Raw genomic sequence first — 25,056 nt, 5'->3', positions numbered from 1 at the left:
ACGGGCACTGGGTGTTATTCTGTATGTTAGTAAATTGAACACCAATAAAAAAAAAAATAAAAAAAAAATAAATAAAACTTTCAGCCTTTATGTGACCGTGCCTCATCATTTGATCTCTGTCCAAACTAAGAAGGAACCATTTCTGCTCAAGCCTGGGCAAGGACTTGGCAGAGCCAATGAGGTGACAGCTTTAAACTGCTTAAACAGGGAATTCTGTGTATTGTCCTATTATACGTCACCCATATAAATGGAATGTTTATAGTTCATGTGGCAAGCAGTTGGCATGTGAGCAAGTAAGTCTTGGGCCAACATACTGTCCTTATGTTCAAAATCAGCAATTCTTAACACCTGCCATGCCCCCCCCCCCCCCCCCCCCCCCCCCCCGCCCTTAGCATCACTGCCTTAGGAAACCACCATGACTGGAAAGAGTGTAATTTCTCTCTCAGCTGTGTCGGAATAGAAGGAAGGGTGTGTATCATAGCCCAGGTTCTATCCAAGAGGGGTCTGATATTATTCCTAATATCTGTTGGCATATTGATGGTTAGTGATAGGTAACTGCAGAGTAAGTAAATTCCTCAAACTTACCTGGCTTTGTACTTCAGTCACTAGGTCATTCCCAGTCCTAGAGTTTCATTTTTCTTTTTTCTAAAGATTCTATTTATTTATTCATGAGAGACACAGAGAGAGAGAGAGAGGGCAGAGACACAGGCAGAGGGAGAAGCAGGCTCCCACAAGGAGCCTGATGCAGGACCCGATCCTGGACTCTGGGATCATACCCCAAGCTGAAGGCAGACTGCTGAGCCACCCAGGTGTCTCCCCTTAGCCACCCAGGCATCCCGAGTTTCATTTTTCAAGGCATCTTATCTTATTTAGTTTCATACATTGTGGCTGCTCATTTGGCCATATTCTTTGTACTTAACATCATCCAAGTTGTTTCAGAAATCACAGGACTAGTCATAATACCCTTGCAGTTTTTGGTGTACAACTTTAGTTGTTTCACAAAAATAGGACATTGTAGGGGCATCTGGGTGGCTCAGTCAGTGAAGCATCTGCCCTCCGTTCAGGTCATATCCCAGGATCCTGGGATCGAGCCCTGCATCGGGCTCCCTGCTCAGTGGGTAGTCTGCTTCTCCCTCTCCCTCTGCCCTTCCCTCGCTTGTGCTCTGTCTCTGTCAAATAAATAAATGAAATCTTTAAAAAAAATTGGACATTGTAGGATATTTCTATGGCTGCTGTTGGTTTTTCTCCTTAAATCTATTAAGAGTTGGAAATACTTTTTAAAAATTTGTATTTTCCCAAGAGTGACAACTCTAAGTAAATGGAAATCAAAATTTATTACAAAATTTTGTTAAGTGATTCTACAGACTTGCCTCACGAGTTTTTGTAGAGGGAGATTTAGAATTCACATCCAGACCTGTTCAAATCCCATTCTGTTGTCTCCCTGCTGTAATTGGCCTCCTCCAGGTGTGTTCATTTCAATCCTTAGCTTGTTTAGTCACAAAGTCTGAAGATGTCACTATAGAATATATATAGTATTTTCATTTTATTTATTTATTTATTTATTTATTTATTTATTTATTTATTTATTTATTTATTTATTTATTTATTTATTTATGATAGCCACACAGAGAGAGAGAGAGAGGCAGAGACACAGGCAGAGAGAGAAGCAGGCTCCATGCACCGGGAGCCCGACGTGGGATTCGATCCCGGGTCTCCAGGATCATGCCCTGGGCCAAAGGCAGGCGCTAAACCGCTGCGCCACCCAGGGATCCCTGCGCCACCCAGGGATCCCCATTTTATTTATTTTTAAGATTTATTTATTTGAGAGAGAATGTGTGAGCAGGGGGAGGGGCAGAGAGAGAAGGGTGGGAAGCAGACTCCCCACTGAGTGCAGAGGCTGGATCTCACAGCCCTGAGTTCACAACTAGAGCTAAAATCAAGAGTCAGAAGCTTATCTGACTAAGCCATTCAGGTGCCCCTAGTATTGTCTTTTTTTTTTTTTTTAAGATCTTATTTATTCATTCATTCATGAGAGACACACACACAGAGAGAGGCAGAGACACAGGCAGAGGGAGAAGTAACCTCCAAGCAGGGACCCTGACATGGGACTCGATCCTGGGTCTCCAGAGTCACACCCTGGGCTGAAGGTGGCGCTAAACCGCCGAGCCACCTGGGCTGCCCTAGTATTGTCTTTTTAAAGATCAATGTTTTTTTTTTTATTTAAAATTTTTATTTATTTATGATAGTCACAGAGAGAGAGAGAGAGGCGCAGAGACACAGGCAGAGGGAAAACAGGCTCCATGCACCGGGAGCCCGATGTGGGACTCGATCCCGGGTCTCCAGGATCGCGCCCTGGGCCAAAGGCAGGCGCCAAACCGCTGCGCCACCCAGGGATCCCAAAGATCAATGTTATATGCATGTTTCTACAACTTGTTTTTTTCTACTCACTATATCTTAGAGCTTGATTCATTTGTGTATGGACATGAATTATATATAGATGAATATGAATTATATGCAAATATATATATGAATTGCTCAGTCTCATTCTTTCAGACTTCCTCAGATTATTTAGCCCTATTTTTCTTTAAGATTTTATTTATTCATTTGAGAGCAAGAGCGAGAGAGAAAGAGAGAATGAGAGCGTGAGCAGGGGGTGGGGGCAGAGGGAGAGGGAGAAGCAGGCTCCCCACTGGGCAGGGAGCCGGATGTGGGACTAGACCCCAGGACTCTGGGATCATGACCCCAGCTGAAGACAGACACTTAACCGATCCACCCAGGTGCCCTGCCCTTCTCCTATTGATACACATTTTAGGTTGATTCCAATTTTTCTCCCCCCCAAACATTTTATTTATTTATTTGAGGGGAGGGGCACCGGAGGGAGGAGGGGCCGAGGGAGAGGGAGAAGCAGACTCCCCGCTGAACAGGGAGCCCTATGTGGGGCTCCATTCCAGGACCCAGCCTAAGGCAGATGCTTTAACTGCCTGAGCCACCCAGGTGCCCCCAATTTTTTTCTAATAAAACAACGTTCAATATCTTTGTATATCAGTTGTTTCTAAATCCTCACAGTGTTTATGAATACTTTGCACATCAGAAACCACATCATAAATGAAGCTGTTGAATTGAATTTGAAGAATACTGTTTTATTTTAATTTATAAATAGTTGTCAAAGTATTAGTATTGTCAAAAAATTTTGAGAGAATGTCAGTATCACTACCTATGTGCTCTGGGACATCACGGATATGAGTTGAATCCTTTTACAACAAATCCAGGTAACAAAAATATTTTTTAAGCTTTAGTTGGTGAATGTATTTTCTTACTGTTTGATGGAGCACATTTCCAGTGCAATAAAAAGAAAAACAATTGATATATGTCTTTGGAGGTGATTTTGCCTGTAGTTTTGTTTTAATGAAATTATAAAATTACAGTTACAGATTTTGAAAAAAGAAGGAACCTCATTTTTCATTTTATTAGTAACCTCTGTTCTAAGTTAAATGTGCATCAGTGTGGTAAATTACAGTGGTTTTGAAATAACTTTCCAAGGTGTAAAATTTTTTGTTTATGCTTTTATGCTTCATTTTGTTGTCTGTTACATTGCTTACTAAAGAATGAATTCCTTTGGTAAAAAATCATATTGGAAAGAGACATTGAACTTTAGATTTTTTGTGACATTTTAGAACATAGGTGTAAAAACATGGTATAATTTGGTATATGTGATGTTGGCAGCAAAAATTAGTAAAAAAATCTCACAGGAGCAATTTCTGGCTGTTGAAATCCATAGTGCACTAATGTCTTTTTCATTGCTGTCGAATATTTTCATGTGTTTGTCCTTTATCATTTCTAGGCAAGGACTTTATAATTCAGAAGTGTCAGTAAAAGCATTAAGAGGGGGGAATTTTATGTATTTTGCTTTAATAATTGATAAAACTCTTAGAAATTTAAAGTCATAGGTTCCAGATCAAGACCATAAAGCATAGACTTTTTTTCTTATGTTTTTCCAAACATGGGACAGGACCAGTAGCTCAATAATGAGTCTATATATTTCAGATATGGAAAGTGAAAGTATAGGTTACGAATCAGTTTAGGCTTTCTAGGGACACCTGGGTGGCTCAGTGGTTGAGCCTTCGCCTCAGGTCATGATGCTGGGGTCCTGGGATCAAGTTCCCCATCACGCTCCCCGCAGGGAGCCTGCTTCTCCCTTTGCCTATGTCTCTGCTTCTTTCTGTGTCTTTCATGAATAAATAAATACAATAAAAAAAGACATAAATAAAATTTAGGCTTTCTAAAGTCCAAATGAGAGGAAAATATATGAGCAAAACTTTGGAGTCGATAGTCATGTAGTTATTTTGGATGAGCAGTGCTTGATAGGTGTTAATTTCACCAGAAAGTTTTGTTTTTAAATGTAAATCCATTTTATCCAGGAACTTCTGTATTTGTCCCCAGTTTGCTAAGATAGGAGATGAATATGTAAGTATCTCTGTGGGTAAGCTCTGTATTACCCTCTTCTTTCTTAGTGGTTTATCCTTATATTCCTTGTTCCCTGGCCCCAACAACATACTAAGTCTTAGCTAGGAAAGGTACATTTAATTTTAGCTATCTGGTTAGTTTTTCTGAACATTTGTTCTTTGCAGACTGAGAGAGACAGATGGATTTGAATCCTAAAGTGGAGTCTTTTGATTTAGTAAAAGAAATAACCAGTAAAGTGATAGACTAGGTTTCCAGGCAGTTTTAATTAGCCAGGCACAGCTGTGAGCAGGAATTGACAGGAAGGGCAAGATTCAGTGGCACAAGAGATGCAGCATTTCTCACGTTTCTTAGAAATATTCATTGTTAGCCATGGTCATTGGCACTTTCTGTTGAGTAGGCACTGGGTGCATATTCATGTTCTTGCCCAACACAGCTGATAGTTACAGGCCATGGGTTTAGAATTAATCTCTGATTGTATAATCAAAGTTTGAATAACACTGATTCCAGCTTTCTTGATGTTGACCAAAGGGAGGTGAGGTCTGCAGCCCCAGATAGAAGTGCTGACCCGGGAGTGTGTTTGGAAGTGGTTCTTCATCGTATCTGTTGCTTTCTGTTTTTTTTTTTTTTTTTTTTTTTTGCGGGGTGGGGGCTGTATATGTACATTAGGTAGCATTTCAGTCATTTGCTCATTCAGTAAATATTTATTGAACACCTATTATGTGCCAGATTATGTACATGGGATACACATTAAGGTAATAAAATAGACAACGTTTTAACTATAATGACAGAGTATGCAATAAATTTGAAAAAAATTTTTAAAAAATATTTTATTTATTTATTATTCATGAGAGACAGAGAGAGGCAGAGACACAGGCAGAGGGAGAAGCAGGCTCCATGCAGGGAGCCTGACGTGGGACTCAATCCCAGGTCTCCAGGATCACGCCCAGGGTGGAAAGCAGCACTAAACTGTTGAGCCACCCGGGCTGCCCGAAAAAAAATTTTTTTATTTCAAATAATATTAACTAATGTTACTGAGTGCTCTATGTGTCAGGTTGTCAGGTGCTGTACTCTGTGCCTTATTTCAGGAGAAACAATTCAAAATATAGTGAGATTTTAGGGTAGAAGATATAAAGATGAATGAATCTAAGTCTGCACCCTTGAGTTTACAATCTATCAGAATTCTTCTGGTACATAATAATCATCTGTAAAACTGGTGTTTTAGCTGAGCATATGATTAAAATCCCTCCTCCTGTGCATAATTCTGAGGATTGACAGATTTTGCCAGCTGGGGCTTTCAATATTCCTTATGGGAGAGTTCGTGGTCACACTCAGTGTCAAGTGGCAGGAGTTAGGCTTATTTGCATGCTCTCAAATCAAATGGTTACAGTAGAGCAGGATTTCTCTATTTTGCCCAGGTGATTCTCCGTTGTGAGGCTTTTCCAATGCATTGTAGGATATTGAGCAGGGTTCCTGGCCTCACCTACCAGATGCTGGTAGTACCTCTATACTTGTAACAGCCAAAAATGTGTTTGGGAATTGCCAGCCGTCCCCTGGGAGACAATCTTTACCCACCCCCACTTCCTTTGCCTCCATTAAGAGCTTGTGCCCTAGCGTTAGTCTCCCTAAACAATCAGCAGCTCCTTTCAGAGGCAGAGACAAATACAGAATCACCCAAAGCTTAGTTTGTGTGTCAGCTCACACTGTTCCTAAAAATGTGAAGCACTTGGGCTATTCATGCCTTATACTGGGAATACTTTTGTTATGCAATGATGCCATCTCTAGAGAAACCACTGAGTATTTTTTAAAAATATTTTATTTATTCATGAGAGACGCAGAGAGAGAGAGAGGCAGAGGGAGAAGCAGGCTCTCGGCTGCGAGGAGCCTGAAGCTGGACTCGATTCTGGGTCCCCAGGATCATGCCCTCAGCCAAAGGCAGCCGTTCAACCACTGAGCCACCCAGGCGACCACCACTAAGTATTTATCAGCAGTAGGGATAATGATCTTGATCTGCTTTTCAGGGCTGGAATAATAAGGAATTACAACATTTTAAAATATATATTCAAAAAGTGTATATATTTTGGATAGAACTTTTGAATATATAAGTAAAATTAATTTTAAAAAATACATATTCTGTGATCTCACCATCTACTTAAGAAATGGGTCCATACCAGTACCTTCCAAACCCCCTGCATGCTCTACAACTCTTCTTCTCTCCCACATAGGAGACCACTATTCTGAATTCTGTGTTTCTTTTTTTTTTTTTTTGAAGTGATCATAGTGTCAAGATTTTATTGTCTTCATAATATAACAAAATATGAAGCTTAGAACTGGATCACTTGACCCTCTTATCTCCTCTCAGTTCAGACTGCTTGCCTCTCTTAATAGCCAGAGTTCTCTTGGATCTGTAGGTGGGCTCAACACATTCAAGCCTCAGCACAATCCTCTTTGTAGTTTTAGCTTTTTTCTGGAAAATCAGCTTAGTCTGTCCACCATAGCCACTCTGCTTCCTGTCATAACGCTCCTTTCCCTGGGCATAAAGAGAATCTTTGCCTTTTCTTGTATTTTGTCATTTTGTGAGGTTAGTTTTGAGAGCATAGTCGGCATGGTCTTTTGCTTTTCTTTATTGTTTTATCATGTACACAATCCTAAACATTATAAAGCTCAGTTGTTTGTGTTTTAAGACCTTACTATATAAATGTAGTTGCCATATGTATTTTATGATGGCTTTTTTCTTGGCTCCACATGTATTATATGATTCTTCTATGTTGATGTGTGTAACTCTACTTTTAATTTTCACTGCTGCCTAATTATATGACTACATTACTATCTATTCTCTTGTTGATGGATATTTGAGTTTTTTCCAGTTTTTTGTTGCTGCTGTTGTTATTATGTTGCTGTGAATATTCTTGTACTTGTCATCTGTTGTTCATGTGCAGGAGTTTCAGCGGGGAATTACCTTGGAGTGGATTGCTGGGTTGTAGGCTATAAGCAGATAGAAGGCTGAATGATAATTCCCAAAGATATCATGCCCTGATTCCTGAAACCTGTAAATGTTACCTTATATGGAAAGAGGCTCTTTGCAGATGTCTTTAGTTAAGAATTTTGTGTTTGGTAGATTATTTTAGATTTTTAGGTGAGCTCTGAGTGCAATCACAAGAGTCCTTAGGAGAGGCAGAGAGATTGCATACAGTATAAAAGGAGAAGGCCATGTGCTCACAGAGGGCGAGATGTGGCCACAGATGGGGAGTCAGCAGCCGTCCAAAGGTGGAAGAACCAGAAAACAGATGCTTTCCTAGAGCCTCTTGAGGGAGTATAGCCCTGCCAACACCTTGAATTTGGCCCAGGGATACTGATTTTGGACTTCTGGCCTCCAGAACTGTGAGCAGATAAATATCTGTTGTTTTAAGCTACTAAGTTTGTAGGGATTTGTTAGAACAGCCATGGGAAACTAAGACAATGCATTTTCAATTTAACTGGATAATGCCAATTGTTTTTTGAGGTGTTTGTGGTAATTTATGTTCCCACCAGAAATGTTTAAGAATTCCTATTGTTTCACACTCTTGTCAGTATTTAGTATTATTGCATTTTACTAACAGATTTTACTGAGCAGTTCTGTAAAACCTAGCATTACTTTTTCTCCCTTGCCCCCCCAAACCTAGTACAAATTTTAAAAAATTTAGTTCAGAATTCAAAAACAAAAAAATTGAGTACACTAAGAAGGTAAAAGTGTTGATATTAAATAATATAATGAAATTGAGGGGTTTGATTAAATTTATAATATGCTGTGGATAATGTATTATATCTATTATTTCTCTTTCTTCATCTCCCAACCAGTAAGTATTTTCTGTATACACTTCTCTAGAAAATAATCCAGTGGTTCTTTGGTATTTATTACATGAATTGGCATACTCTTGAGTTTCTGTTTGGTTTACTTTTACTCCATCCCATTTTACAAAATCTTTTTGGCTGAACATAGATCGAGCTACTCAGGCACTGCTTTACTAGTCAGTTAAGCAATGGACTTGTGATCTTGGCTCAGGTCATTATCTCATGGGTCATGGTTCTGAGTCTTGCATCTAGCTCCAGGCTCTGTGGGGAGTCTGCTTGAGATTCTTTCCCTCTCTGTCTTCCTTTGCCCCTTACCCCTACTTGCACTCTCAAGTACACACTTTCTCTCTCTTTCAAATAAATAAATCTTTTTAAAAATTATTTATTTATTTATGATAGTCACACACACAGAGAGAGAGAGAGAGGCAGAGACATAGGCAGAGGGAGAAGAAGCAGGCTCCATGCACTGGGAGCCCGACGTGGGATTTGATCCCGGGTCTCCAGGATCGCGCCCTGGGCCAAAGGTAGGCGCTAAACCGCTGCGCCACCCAGGGATCCCCAAATAAATAAATCTTAAAAAAATAAAAACCTACTAGACTGGTAAAATAGTATTGGGGGGAGGGGTAGTAACTATCACCTGTTTGCTCAATAATAGTATATTCGTGCATATATTTTTATGCATATATTTTGAATGAGCAGATGTTAGTCATCAATAGAATACATATTACAACCTTGATTCATGAAGCATATTTTTTGATGATAAACATATTGCCCATAGAAACAATAATTGTACTTTAAGGTGAATTGCATGTGAAGTGCATGGTGTTGCACTTTGAATGTAATTTTAAAATGTATCTTCTCATTTGATTAATTTTTCTGTTGTGTTCCTTAAGGGTAAGCATTTAAGCAAATATATTAGGAAAGTGGATTAATAGTTGTATGTAAATGGTTTTGAGGGTCTGAAGAAAAAGTTTCTATTAGCAAAATGAAGTGGCAAATTGAGGTGATCTAGCTAAATCTGTTTTAAAAGACTGCTTGTTTGAATAGAATCGTAGCATTGGAAGAAGAAATCTTTGTCATTTACAAGATGTGTAATAAAGAGCCATCTTGTTCCTTTTTGATTATGGCTAGCAACTGGCCTTTTAAAACAGTATACCCTGTTTTGGGTTTGAGCCTTAAAAAAAACTTTTTCTTATAAAACATCTGGAAAATTGCAAAAACAAACTAAAATTGTATAATGGATCCTTATGTATCACCAACTTCAAGTTTTCAATTCATAGCCAATCTTGTTTCAGTTCTGCTACCTACTTCTCTTTCCCATATTATTTTGAAGTAAATCCATGACATATCACTTTTTAACATAGCATTATATTAAAGCGTCAATATAATGATTCAGCAATTCCATACATTACCTGGTGTTCATCACACTCCCTAATCCCCATCACCTATTTAACCTATCCCCCCATACTCCTCCCCTCTGGTAACCATCAGTTCTCTGTAATTAAGAGTCTGTTTCTTGATTTGTCTCTCTTATTTTTTCCCTTTTGCTCATTTGTTTTGTTTTTACAATTCTACATGTGTGAAATCATATATTTGTCTTTCTCTGACTTTTTTCAGTTAGCATTGTACTCTCTAGCTCCATCCATGTTGTTACAAAGACAAGATTTCATTCGTTTTTATGGCTGAATAATATTCCATTATACATAAATACCACATTTTCTTTTTCCATTCATCAATTAATGGACACTTGGACTGCATTCATAATTTGGCTTTTTAAAATAATGCTGCTATGAAGGCACAGGTATATGTATCCCTTTAATTTGAATTAGTGTTTTTGTATTCTTTGAGTAAATACCCAGTAGTGTGATCGCTGGATTGTAGGGTAGTTCTTTTTTTAATTTTTTTGAAGAACCTTCGTACTGTTTTACACAGTGGTTGTGCCATTGTGCATTCCCACCAACAGTGTGCGAGGGTTCCTCTTTCTCCACATCTCTGTGGACACTTGTTGTTGGCTTGGGTTGTTGAGTTTAGCCTTTCTGACAGGTGTGAGTTGATAAGTCCTTAAAGTTAGGATTTGCATTTCCCTGATAAACATCTTTTCCTGTGTCTGTTGGCCCTCTCTTTGTCTTTGGAGAAATGTCTGTTTATGTCTATTGTCCATTTTTAATTTTTAAAATATTTTATTTATTTATTTGAGAGAGAGTGAGGGAGAGAGCACAAGTGGGGAGGAGCAGCAGAGGGAGAGGGAGAAGCAGGCTCCCCGCTGAGTGCAGAGTCCGGCTGTCCATGGGTCTCCTAGAACTCCACGATCATGACCTGAGCAGACGTGACAAACACTTAACCAACTGAGCCACCACCCAGGCACTCCAGTTGATGTTTTTTTTAAACTGTGTTTCCTCTCTCTTTTCTCCCCTCTCCTGCGTTGTAGTTTATTTGAAGAAACTTATTCTTCTAGACCATGGTTTGATCAGATTTAAGTTTGATTTTTTTTTTTTGTAAGACTGCTTCATAGGCGGTGGTGTGCATTTTTATCAGTAGGTGCATAGTATCTGCAGCTTTCTTTTTTTTTTTTTTTTTTTTTTTAAGATTTTATTTATTCATGAGAGGCACACAGAGAGAGGCAGAGACATACGCAGAGGGAGAAGCAGGTCCCATGCAGGGAGCCTGATGGTGGGACTTGATCCTGGCATTCCGGGATCACACCCTGAGCCAAAGGCAGACACTCAACCCTTGAGCCACTGAGGCATCCCTATCTGCTGCTTTCCTGTGATGTTTGCAGCTACTAACGCTCAATGCCTTGATCTATTAAATCCAGATAGCAAAATGGTAATAATCTGTTATACCTTCATACCTTCATTAGCTGGAATGCTTCCATGAAGGAAACTTTTCTCTCCTCAACTACTTATCTAGGTGTACAGATTATATGAGAAAGGCAGGATAAATGTTTGAATTTTTCCCTGTATTAACCACTTTTCAAAATGAGTTGGCTTGCCAACATCATCCAATGGTGATTTTTCTTTCTCATAACATGATAAGCTTGTGGGTTTAAATGTATTTGATGTGTTTCTTCTTTCTTTTCTTTTTGATGTATTTCTGCTCATTGAAATTCTTGTTCTTGTTGATAAGGCAAAGTCATTGTTTCTCAAAGTACTATTTTTCCAGAGATAGGTAAATGACCAATAAGCCCGTTAAAGATGCTTAACATCACTAGTCATCAGGGACATGCAGACCAAACCACAGGAGTTACCATTTCATGCTCACTTGGATAGCTCTAATCAAAAGAGAGATAATAACAAGTGTTAGCAATGATGTGGAAAACTGAAATCTTCATACATTGCTGCTGGGAATGTAAAATGATGCAGCCACTTTGGAGAACAGTTTAGCAGTCCTCCCGAGGGTGAACATGGAGTTTACTATGAAGACTCAACAGTTTCACTGTTAGCTTTTCATCCCTCGTGGTTATATACTTATGTCCACACAAAAACTTGAATGTTTGTAGAAGCATTGTTTGTAACAGCCACAAAGTGGAAACTCCAATGTCCCATCAACCAGTGAATGAATACATAAGATGTGGTCTGTCCATAAAATGGAATATCATTCCGCAGTAAACAGGAATGAAATGTTGATGCATGCTAAAGCATGGACAAATCTTGAAAACAATGCTAGGTATTTATGAAATACCACACATAACAGGATTCCATTTATATTTAATGTGAAGAATAGGTAACTCAATAGAGAATAGGTTAGTGATTGCCTAGAGCTAAAAGATTTGGGGGAATAGGAGAGATTGCTAATGGGTAGTTTCTTTTGAAGGTGATGGAAGTGTTCTAAAATTGTGGTAATGACTGCACAACTCTGAATATACTAAAAGCCATTGAATTTTGCACTTTTAAGTGGATGAATTTTATGGGGGGTGTGAATACTATTATAATAAACCTTTTATAAAAATTATTTTTAAAGACTCCTCAGAATCATCCGAGCCTGCTTCAGATGCAGATTCTGGGGCATATCCCAGACTTCTTGAAACAGTCTTTGTAAGTGGATTCCAAGAATCTTTTTTTTAAGTAAATGCATCCATGAGTTGTGGTTCACGCTGTTTTGAATTATTATCAAAAGTTCTTTGTTATGCTGTGCATCCCAGTAACTTCCTATTTTTGCTGCTTCTGGAGTAATAAAGTCTTCCTCTTGCACATGATGGCCCTTTGATTTTATAAAGGTTGCTCCCCCTTCCAACTCATCCCTCTCAGGACACGCATCTCTAGTTCCTTAACCATTTCTCATGTGACATGATTGCCAGATTAGTCAAATCACCCTCTTCAGGACTAATACTGGTCTGTTAATGACTTCCTAAAATGAGGTACTCTGAACTGAACAGGATATTCCAGTTATAGTTTGATGATTGCAGAATATAAATGGGATTATTACCTCCCTTGCTTTTGACACTGGAATTCTTCCAATGCATTTTAAGATTACATTAGCATTTTTTAAGCAGTGTAGGCTCAGATGAAGCATGTGTTTAATTCCATACCTCCTTTAGCCCATCCCCAATACTCCCAGCCTTTATCTAGTCAGAATTTCCTTTTTTTCAGGGTTATCTGAAAAAATTCCGTTTCTTAGTGGTCATCTAGTCTAAAATAAGGAAATCCTGACTGTTGTTTAGCTGTTTCAGCTTTTTCAGAGCACTCCCTGAACATGTGTTTTGACCTTAGCTGTGTAAATGGAGGCGGGTGTTGGCCTCATTTTTATAGTTGTAGACACACAGACTGAGTGAGTTTAAGTAAAATACCTAACAGGAAATTGTTACTTGCAGAGTCTGGACTGGAACCTAGTTCCCCTATACTCAGTGGTTCGAAATCTTGGCAGCATGCATCACTTGTGGAATGAAAAAAGGCCTGAGTCCCATCCTCAGATAATTTGAGTTAATCTGACTGGAGTGGGACCCATTTATTAGTGTTGTCTTAACTCCCCAAACAGGGATGCCTGGGTAGCTCTGTGGTTGAGCATCTGCCTTCAGCTCAGGCTGTGATCCTGGAGTCCTGGGATCGATTCCCACATCGGGCTCCCCGCAGGAAGCTTGCCTATGTCTTTGTGTCTCTCATGAATAAATAAATAAAATCTTGAAAAAAAAAGCTCCCAATTTTAATGTGCAGACAGGGTTGAGAACAATGGCTCTAACTTGTATTTGGTGTCTCCTCCTTCCATTACATGTATTTCTTCATTTTATGTGGAAGAGGAAGAATTTTTCATTGTTCCAGAAGGCAGATTTATAATTAGATTTGTAACTGAGAGAGGGTTACACAGATGTATAGTGGAAACCAGATGTATGTCCTAAGAGAATTTTTCTTGGAATTTACGTATCTTCTCATTCATTAATTTATCAAACATTTATGTGCCAGACAGACACTGTGCTAAGCTCTGCTGGTACAAATGTAAAGCTATCGTTTCCCTCTTTTAGTACTCTGTTGAAAGAGGGAACAGACTGTAAACAAACAACATAGTAGTGAGGTGTTATACATATTACAGTTTCCTTCTTTGTTACATTTTGTATTTAAAAACCAGTGGTGTTTTTTTTTCTAAAATATATCAATGCTAAGTGTTTGAACATATCACAGTATGATAGTTGTTAAGTATGTGAAGTAAGCAGTTAAGAAAGTTCATCTCTTCAGAGATCTTTTCCTTTACTCCTAAGGAATCATTGATTCTATTGTGAAATAGCAGACATATTTTTCCTTACGGTTTGTAGTGGATCGTCTGATAGAGGTATGTGCTAGAGACTGAAAACACAGAGAAACTAATTCTGGAAAAGAGAAGAGAGAGAGAGAGAAAGAGTAAAGAAACCAGAATCAATCTATCTATCTATCTATCTATCTATCTATCTATCTTTCTTTCTTTCTTTCTTTCTTTCTTTTCTTTGTTTCTTTCCTTCCTTCCTTTTCTCTTTCTTTCTTTCTTTCTTTCTTTCTTTCTTTCTTTCTTTCTTTCTCATTCATTCATTCATTCATTCATTCATGAGAGACACAGACAGAAAGGCAGAGAGACAGGGGAAGCAGGCTCCATGCAAGGAGCCCAGTACAGGACTCAATCCCGGGACTATAGGATTATGCCCCAAGCCGAAGGCAGCTGTTCAACCACTGAGCCACCCAGGCATCCCAGGAAATCAGAATTTTTCAAAAGTAGGTAGCAGAGGGGCACATGGGTGGCTCAGTGGGAGTAAAAGCTGGGAGATGGAAAAAATAGGACCCTGGTCTTGCGGACATGACAAAAATTGAAAACTGGATGGGGACAGGTCAAGATGGAATTTTCATGCAAGAAGAATTGGAAAAGCGATTAGATATCGAGTCCTCAAATGTTTTTGTTTTTAAATTTAAGTAATTAATCTCTGTGCCCAACATGTGGCTGGAACTCACGACCCCAAGATCAATAGAGCCCAACATGCTCTACCAGTTCTGAGTCCTCACGGTTCTGACACGTCTGCCATCAATAGCAGGTGTGTGAAGATGTGGGCAAAATCACTGAGTGCTGGAGCAGGTTTTACCGGGTTGATCAAAGCTGAACAACCTGGAAACCAGTCAGGGGCGGTTCTAGTTTTGGTACTAAGCTAGCGGCTAAAACTCATGAATTAAACTGTGAAATTTAATCATGTTATCAGTTAAGTTAAAGACCCTTTTTAAAAATAGGAGATGTTGAAAGAGAATTCAAATGAACACATATTTTCAGGATTGGATAAGGATATGCAGTTTCAGGGTCTAATTTAATTGATAAGTGATCCACTCTTGATTTAGGCTTTCATATTAGAGATAGAATTCCTTCCTTCCATTCACAATTCATTTATTTGGTTCACTTGATCTCATAATCTGTGAATTGTCATATGCAATTCAATTTGGCCATGATTGCCATCTTTTTAATGTGAAAAACAGTGGGAAAACTTAAAGAAGGGCTTAAAAATTCACTCTAACATTTGAGAGGATTTCAGTATTCTATAGCCTTTCCTGAAAAGTTTTGTATTGGGTTAATAAGTCTGGCCAGTTGATCTGCTTTGAAATAATAACCCAGGTATAAATTCCTTTTATGCTGACAGGTACATATAATGAATTGGTTAATGTACCATACTAAGGAGTATAGTAATGGAATTCAAATGCTTGGAGTTTAAGTGATCCTGAGTTTTAGTGTATATGCTGCTGAAGTGGGCACAATCCTGAATTTTAAGTATCCTTTCTTTTTGGAGAGTGAAAGGTTTTATTGTTCATTCATAGCTCCCATTATCTGTGGTCTTCCCCAGCCTACTATTTAGTCTTCTCTCCTAACGAGGAATCTAAGCAGCCCTATGTTATTTGCTGCCAAAGTGCAGCAGATGGATTTGCTGTTTTAAGGACAACATATCCTGTGGACTGTGATGATTTTTGTCAGATGCCCCCCCCCCAATTTTAAATATATCAATTGTGTCACCATTTATTTTAAAGATATTATTTATTTATTCATGAGAGACACAGACAGGCAGAGACCTAGGCAGAAGGAGAAGCATGCTCCCCATAGGGGGCCTGATGCAGGACTCCATCCCAGGACCCTGGATCACAAATAGAGCCAAAGGCAGACGCTCAACCGCTGGGCCACCTAGGCGTCCCAATTGTGTCACCATTTGTTTGACTACCAGTTATTTAAAGATAGTGTTTGCTTTTGAAAAATATCCCCTCTAGTTATGATTGCTTAAATATGAACTATTTAACTTGTCATCACTGTTTCTTTTTTTAAATAGAGAAAAATCCATGTTTCTATTACCACAAATACTAATGACATTTCAAATTGAACAAACATGTTTCACATAGTCCTATTTATAGAACATATATGATTTTTCTGCTTTTGGTTTGGTTTTAAAATTTTTTAGTTATTGCATAATATTCCATTGTCATATGTTTTAATTGAACACTTCCCTTTTAATTTTTATTTTTTAAGATTTTATTTTTTAAAGTAATCTCTACACCCAAACTGGGGCTTGAACTCACAACCCCAAGATCAAGAGTAACACATGGTACTGATCAAGCCAGCCAGGTGCCCCAAACACTTCTTTTTTAGGTGTTGAGATTATTTCTTCTTTTTCCATTATAATAAAACTTCAGCAATATCTCTGCACATTTACTTTTTTAGGTTAAGTTCTTCGAAAGGGGTTACTTTCTATTCTTTCAGAGGTAGGCTCTAATATATCTTTTAATTTCTTTTTTTTTTAAAGATTTTATTTATTTATTCATAGACACAGAGAGAGAGGCAGAGACACAGGCAGAGGGAGAGGGAGAAGCAGGCTCCATGCAGGGAGCCCGATGTGGGACTCGATCCCAGGTCTCCAGGATCACACCCCAGGCTGCAGGTGGCGCCAAACCGTTGCGCCACCGGGGCTGCCCTGTCTTTTAATTTTTTAACCCTTTTAGAGACTTCTCTTTTCTGAATGGTGAAATTGATATTTAAAGTTGGAGGAATACTGTAGTTCGTGCAGTATCTTTTCTGTTAATTACTGGTTTAGATAATTCCTTTTTATGTAACATTCTCTATTACTTCAAAAGCCCCTCTGTGCTTTTTCTCACTATGGCAGTTACTTGCAATGCATGTTGACACACACACACACACACACACACACAGAAAAAAGAAAAAAAAGAAATATATGTTGACATTTCACATTTCACATGACTGGCAGGTACATGCTCTTGTATTCTTCCACATGGAAAATGGAAAGAAATGGGCTGAAATGAGCTGATCCTCTGTAATTGCTCTTACATCAAATATTGTAGTCTTGTTGAAAGTCAGATTTGGTTGGCAAAGAATATTTTGCCTACCTTCTGTTAGGCTTTCCAGGATGATTATTGTTGTCTTAGCTTAAACTTGTATGTCAAGTATGATAAAAATTAAGGCTACAGGTTGCTTTGAAAGTCATTCCCTTCATTGGGTGACTTCATTATCACCGAAGTACAGTCATTGAGCCCTCCTTCTGATTAAGGAGGACGAGGATCTTCCCTGTTGCTTAAATAGCTTTCCCCCTTTTTAAAGAGAGAAATACTCATTTTCTAATAACATTCTGGTCTTTTTATCTTCTTAAACAGCAGTTACTGAGAGCAGTGGTTTTATATGAGGATCTGAGACAAATCATTTAATATTCATAAGTACCAGAATAGATCCTTTATAGCTGATGTACTAAAACTCAAAGGTATGATGTCTTTATGAAATGATTTTTCAGCCATGACCTTCAAACTTAGAATTCTGAAAAACAGCAGTGTAGCACACAATTCTTAATTTTCACGAGGGGCTGTTGGAATGGATAATGCTGAGTAGTCTAATGGATTTCTGAAAGCATAATGTGCCTTAGATACTGCTAAATCAATAAACATAAGTCACTTAAGTGTGTATATCATATAATATTTGGTTAATTATAACTCAAATCCTTTCAGAATATTTGTCTTTCAAGTGGAATGCCAGAATATAAGTGAATTACTTATAAAAATAGAATCACTAGAAAAGTGAGGCATTTTATAGTTATTTTTTCAGCTAGTCTTAATGATGTCATAAACATCATTTTATGAACCATAAAATATCACATTTTAGAACCACTTATCTTTAAGATTGATAATAAAAGGAAATAGGTGGGTTTAATGTTACTGGGTTGTTCTTCGATTCTTGGGTCTAATAAAAGTCTGTATTAAATTTTTAGTAGTTATTGCATATAACCTAAGTAGATGTTCAATGTACCACACAAATATATTTCATATGTACTTTATATCAAGGAGTTGTATTGGGTGGAAATCACAAAACCAATATTGGAATGCTCTTAAAAAACAAATTTTGTTTTAGGTGTCATAACTGGGAAGACAAACTTAAGGTTTTGTGATTTTTTTTTTTTTTTAGCAACATTGAAAAACATCTCACTCTGTTGATTTTAATGGAAGAGGCTGGTTTTTGAGGGGAGATCCTAAAAGGAAAAAAAAAAGGCAGTCTCGCTTCCTTGGATATTGATTACAGCTTCAAGGTAGATGATTGCCCTTGAAATGTGATCTTTTTTTTTAAATTTTTTATTTATTTATGATAGTCACACAGAGAGAGAGAGAGAGAGAGGCAGAGACATAGGCAGAGGGAGAAGCAGGCTCCATGCACCGGGAGCCCGACGTGGGATTCGATCCCGGGTCTCCAGGATCGCGCCCTGGGCCAAAGGCAGGTGCCAAACCGCTGCGCCACCCAGGGATCCCTCTTTTTTTTTTTTTTGAACTCTGGTTAGTTTATCTGCTGCAATGTGAAAAATAATCAAAAGGGTGATGGTGATTTGTGTTTGAATTCAGTCAAAAGGTAGGAAAATATAGTTTGGAATGACTTGATGGTGAAAGGTATTTAATCATTGTTCCTGTTGTATTAAAACTAACTAAAAATTACCCTAGTTATTAATTTTTTTTTCCTAGTTATTAATTTTAATATGACTTGCAATATAGCTTTACCCATGATACCTAGCTGAGCACAGATATAGCTTGGTTGGAACTTTTTTCCATTTGTTTAAAAATCGTCATACAGGGACGCCTGGGTGGCTCAGCCCTTGAGCGTCTGCCTTTGGCTCGGGATGTGATCCTGGAGTCCTGGGATGGAGTCCCGTGTCGGGCTCCCTGCATGGAGCCTGCTTCTCCCTCTGCCTCTATGTCTGTCTCTCTCTGTGTCTCTCATGAATAAATAAATAAAATCTTAAAAAAAAATCATCATACAGTTAAAGTGACTTTTTTTTAGGGGATGTACTGTTCTCTGAATTTAGCACACATATGGATTTAATCCCCATCACCACCACTACCACCAGAATATAGAATAATTTCTTCATTACAAAAAACTTCTTCATACCCTGCCTATTCCCCTCACCTCTGACAATCACTGATCTCTTCTAGATCACTATAGTTTTCTCCTATTTTTTACAGAAAGTCCTATGAATGGAATCCTACAGATGCAGCCTTTTGAAATTGGCTGCTTTCACTCAACTCCGTGTCATTGAAATTCGTTGAAGTTGCGTGTATCAGTATTCCTTCTTGTTGCTAAGCTTGAAATCTTAAGGCATTTGGATGTTAATTTTGATCTGATAGGCTGGCACTGAAGTTCAGATTGCTCACCTTTTTTGGAAACACTATGAACATTTTTTTCAAATAAATAAAGTACATTGTTTGAATTGGAATTATTTATTATAAGTAGGCTCCACACCCGACATGGGGCTTGATCTCACAACCCTGAGATCAAGTCACCTGCTCTATGGACCGAGCCAGCAGGCGCCCCAGAACTTGTTGTTTAACCTGAACATTTTTTCAGTTCAGTGACTTGGTGTATAGCTAAGTGAGGCAGTTACAGTGTTTACATTGTTCTGCAAGTTTTTGTTATTTTATGGGGCTAACAGTTTTTAAGGGCAAAACTTGAGGTAGTAAAAGTATTTTGCAGGTTTCTGAGAGAAATAAAGTGATCTATAACCTTTTAAAATGTCAGTGCCAGTGTCATGACAGAATTTTCTTTGCTTTTATTTCAAACCTCTTCTCACCCTGACTTTCTGGTCTACTGAGAACCAGATACCTTTGGCGCCTGATAGTCTGTTTCATTGTGCGTGCCCCCAGAGTGCCCTCCTTTGTTGTTTACAATAGTCTGTTCATTTTAACCTAGTTGAAGTTATATGCATAAACTTTTTGCATCATAAAGTTAAATTCTCTATCTTGATAGCTGGTTCCTTTCTTTTCGTTAAGGATTTAATGGTTTTATTCCCCTAACTGCTGAAAATCTAGAGGCCTCCTGGTAATTAATTGTATATTTTGGCAAGAAAATAGTATGATTCCTGTATCAATATGAACTGAATAAATCTATACCATGTCACCAGTTGAAATAATGGATTAGCAGTAGTAAGAATGGAGTGTTCTTCAAAATTAAAGAATAATACAATATCAATCATTTATGGGTAGGTATATTTGATTCTGAGGATAAAATTTTGTTCTTTTCACTTCTAATCCACCTGGTAATGGGAGGTAGAGACTTATATTATAACCTAAGACCATTTAATAAAGACCTGTACCTCAGTTTTCTAAAAAAAAAAATTACTTGAATTAATTTTTGACTTCAATACTTAACTGTTTTCATGATTTCGGTTCTTTGAATTAGGTCTGATATTGCTTTTAACTGGAACACTAGCAGAAATGCCATTGAAAAAATATCTCCATCAGCAAATACCTGGCTTTACAGCACATTTTTTCATATTGGGTTACAATTAAGATGATTTATGTGGAATATTTTTAGATACCATTGGATATATTTGCTTCTATAGATGAAAGCCATGGTGAAAACAGTACGTACCAACTTCTTTATCGTTTCTTCCCTTAGATTTTAACATTTGAGACCAAGAACCCAACGGAATTAGCTGAACGTTTGCGCTCTGTTTGTGGAAATCAGAGCAATGCCTATGCCCGCCTGCTAGAATACCGCCTGAATGCCTTGCGAGGACTATGGAATGCCCAGCGCCAGCTGGCCTTGGAAGAACAGCATGAAAGAGAAAGTTCGGGTGATGAAGAAACATTGGCTCTGCTCAAACGCCAGGGCTTGTTGCAGCAACCCGAGCAAGCTCCCTTCACATCTCGGATGGGGCTCCTGCTGGTCTTCCCCCTCATTCAGTCCCAGAGCAGAACGGACCCCTCTCTCTGTAACATAACTGCTGAGGTGCTATTGAACTGCCTTCGCGACTGCCAGCCTTTGAGCCTGACCAAGGAGCCTGCTGACTGTCTCAATGGAATTGAAACTTTGCTGTGCTCTTGGCTAGAGGACACTTCTGACACAGGCCGACACATCCCACATAAGCAAAAAGAAAATGCTGCTGCTGCTCTGGTGGCTTTGGCATGTGCCAGGTAAGGACCATCAAAAGCCCTCTTTAGTGACCTCGTGGCCGCTGCTGCCAGGGGTGAGTGAGTGAGTGAGAGGCAAGCATATGTGATGGAAGTCTTAACATCAGTAGTCCTTTGTTGGCAGTATTGAATTTCACCTCATCAGCAGTACATAAGATACTTTCACCAGAGCTTGGCACCAGGAACCTGAGCTGGAGCCTAAGTTCAAGTATTTGCTGTCTGCCATCCTGTGATAAAGCTAAAACAGCTTAAAAGGGAGAGCCAACCCTTGGCTGTTATCTACTCACCCCCCTAGATGATTAGTGCTTTACATCCAGTAGTTAATGGAGGATGGCCTATCTGTATTTATCCTGGAAGGACCGTCAGAAAGTTTGTAGAGCTTTTAATTTATTTCGTGGGTGCCTTTGAGGAGTGTATCAGCAAGTGAGTGGGTTATTTCCTAGACTCAGTGACACAGACTTGGTCACAAATTATATTTCTTTCTTTTTTTTTTTTTTTTTTCACAAATTATATTTCTTGACCATGATGCTTGTCTCCATTAATTTAACTGAAAGATCTCTCTGTTTATGTCTGTATTTAATAGTGTGCCATCCTTTGATGTAAGCAGATGTTATTGATCTACTACTAGCAATAGGAAATGTTGGAGTGTTTTTACAGGAGAGGGTCTCTATATTCTCCTGCCCAGTAACCTGTATGATCATTGGCACATTTTTTGTGAGGAAAAAGGTTCACTGCCCTTACTTTCCTCTAAGCTAGTTGTTTAGAGACCAATTAGGACCGTGGTCTGACAGATTACTGTCACTAATTAATGTCACTAATCTGTCCTATTCCCTTCAGAATTTTGAGTTCTTCTTCTCTCTCTCTCTCTTTTTTTTTTTTTTTTCTTAGCAAAGCGTATGTGGGAAAATTCTTCTTGGAGGATTATGAAGTTCTTGGTTATAAGACGACTTTTTCCCTTATTTTTATGGTTTCAAAGTTGACCTTCAAATGGTTGAATCTCAGGCTTTCTTAAGGCAAAATGGCACCAGTATTTATTGTCAGTTTCTTTGCCCTGAGCAAACTGTCATAGCCTAGTTTTAGATCTCTGAAGACTCTGAAGATTGTGGAAATCCTGACATGAGCTTAACTCTGGAGACCCTACTGTGTAGCACCGAAATTAGTTTTCCTGGAAAGGCTTTATATTGGATTGATATTTTGCATTTGTAGAAGACCATTTCAAGCCCTAAATAGATTTGTTATTAATATAAAAATCCCATTTTGGAGGGGTGCCTTGGTGGCTGAGTTGCTTGGGCATCTGACTCTTGATTTTTGGCTCAGGTCATGACCTGATCGACATTCCAAAACTGTCTAAAGATAATCCTATCTAAAAGCAAATTTTCAGCTCACCTGGGTAGCTCATTTGGTTAATTGCCTGACTCTTGATTTTTGGCTCAAGTCATGATCTTAGGGTCATGGAATGAAATCCCATGTCGGGCTCCATGCTTACTTAGTGAGGAGTCTGCTTGAGACTCTCCCTCTCCCCTCCACCCATGCATATGCTCACGTTCTCTCTCTCTCTCAAATAGATAAATAAATCTTTTAAAAATCCCATTTTGAGGGCAGCCCTGGTGGCGCAGCAGTTTGGCGCTGCCTGCAGCCTGGGGTGTGATCCTGGAGACCTGGGATCGAGTCCCACATTGGGCTCCCTTCATGAACCCTGCTTCTCCCACTGCCTGTGTCTCTGCCTCTCTCTCTCTCTCTCTCTCTGTGTCTCTATGAATAAATAAATAAAATCTTAAAAAAAAAATCCCATTTTGAGAAAATTTACCAAAAACAATTTTTAAAAAAATATTTTAAAGAGGGGTACCTGGGTGGCTCAAGTCGTGATCCTGGGGTCCTGGGATTGAGTCCCGCATCAGGCTCCCTCTGGGGAGTCTGCTTCTCCCTCTGCCTATGTCTCTGCCTCTCTCTCTGTGTCTCTTGTGAATAAATAAGTAAAATATTTTAAAAAAAAATTTAAAGAGTGAGACCATGAGCAGAGGGAATAACAATATTTATTTGTTCAACCGATTTTTTTTTTTTTTTTGAAAACTCCCCACAAGGAGCCTGATGTAGAACTCGATCCTAGAACCCAGGATCACGCCCTGAGCCAAAGGCAGAGGCTCAACCACTGAGCCACCCAGGTGTCCCTGGTCAACAAGATCTAAAAGAAGGTGCTTTTAAAATGCACAGGACTTACCTGGCCAGATCCCAGGTATAAATCACCACAGAACATTTTATGAACTACATGATCACCTATTTCAGATAGGCAGACTTTGGAACACTGCCTTCTCCCAGCCAAGGCTTTCACTGCTAGGTATCATCATATGGCTCAACCCCAAAAGAAATGGAAGATCTGACACTGGACTGAGTTAGCTTAAAGTCCACTTAATTGCCCCTTTCACTATCTCTGGTGTTCAAAAAATCAAAACTAAAGAATAGTATAAAGCGGGAAGGCAGCAGATAGGGTCTAAAAGCTCAAGTTGAGAGTTGGGCCACTCACCAACTGCCCCATCTCAACCCTGTCATCTAATTCCTATGGATTTCTGCTTCTTCATCTGTCCAACAGGGCTGTCTCCCAGGCATGCAGTGAGGTTAAAATAAAGGGGCTAAAGCACACTGAAACATTTAAGACCATTAAACCAACTATGAAGTAGATCATACCTACTTCATAGTTAACCTACCAGACTGAATCATGCTTTCAGAATAAAATGTAGTCCTCCTATGGCTCCTAAGCCCCCATCTGATCTAAGCCCTGCCAAGCTGATCGGCTCCCTGCATCTGATCGGCTCCCTGCATAGAGCCTGCTTCTCTCCCTGCCCCCTCTCTCTCTGTGTCTCTCATGAATAAATAAATAAAATCTTAAAAAAAAAAAAAAGATCCTGTTGACCATATTCTAGATTTCTCAGAGTCTTGAGCCTTGAGAACCAAAAGGAAATTGGGTAATGATAAGCTCTGCGAGCGTTATAGTCACATGCTTCACAGCAAGGGAAGCAGAACACCTCTAAGCACAAAATACTTATTAATTGAGGGGACCTGACTGGCTCAGTCGGTAGAGCTTGCAACTCTTGATCTCTGGCTCATCAGTTCGAGCCCCACTTTGGGGGTAGACTTTACTTAATAAAAAATATATATATTATTTGAAAATATTCCTTTGCAGTCATATTTAATGTGATGGGGTTTGGGGAGATGTTATGTGAAATGGATGAACTGAGGGGCACCTGGGTGACTCAGACGTCTGTATTCGGCTTGGATCGTGATCTCCGGGTCCTGGGATCCGGCCCTGTGTCTGGCTTTCTGCTCAGTAGGGACTTTGCTTCTCTCTCCCTCTCTCCCACTCTCCCGCTCCCCCACCCCATTGTATGTTCTCTCTCTCTCTCTCAAATAAATAAAATCTTAAAAAAAAAAAAAAAAAAGAAATGGGTGAACTTAAAGATATTTAAAAACAAAGCCTGGAAACACTGTCAGACTTTAAGTATAGCCCCCTTCTATAAAATCTCTCCTCTAGACTAGAGAAGGACTTTATGAAACAGTACTCAAGCATAATAGCCACATGGTTTTTTGTGTTTGATCTTTAGGTTTTGAACTTTTATTTTGGGGAGAAAATTGTTTACCTTTACATATGCAAGGAGAACATACTAATTGGCATAACAGGTGCCACTCACATAGTGACTTTTTTGTATGAGCCAGTGGTAATCTGTAAGAATCTAGTATATTTGGTACAACAGTCTTCTGACCGGCAGAAGCAGATAGACCCCTTTGGGCACCCTCTCACATGGTTAATAAGATGAATCATGTTTGGCTTAATTTTTTTTTAATGGATTATTCCACATCTTTTGCTTTCTTTTTTTTTTAATTTTTATTTATTTAT

At 38.9% G+C, this 25,056-nt stretch overlaps 1 protein-coding gene across 7 annotated transcripts in view; it reads left to right on the top strand.

Moving 5' to 3' along the window:
- The window catches only part of HECTD4 (HECT domain E3 ubiquitin protein ligase 4), a 188,764-nt gene that overhangs the window by 32,511 nt on the left and 131,197 nt on the right, over window positions 1-25,056 (top strand). For all 7 annotated transcript variants that reach the window (XM_077875703.1, XM_077875698.1, XM_077875701.1 and 4 more), the window contains exon 2: window positions 20,653-21,170. In XM_077875703.1, coding sequence (XP_077731829.1) covers window positions 20,653-21,170 — 518 coding nt within the window. The remainder of the gene's footprint in view (window positions 1-20,652; window positions 21,171-25,056) is intronic.

The sequence above is a fragment of the Canis aureus genome, chromosome 27, assembly GCF_053574225.1.
Source record: "Canis aureus isolate CA01 chromosome 27, VMU_Caureus_v.1.0, whole genome shotgun sequence".
In the NCBI taxonomy this organism is placed as follows: Eukaryota; Metazoa; Chordata; class Mammalia; order Carnivora; family Canidae; genus Canis; species Canis aureus.
This window is presented reverse-complemented; position numbering and strand designations above follow the sequence as displayed.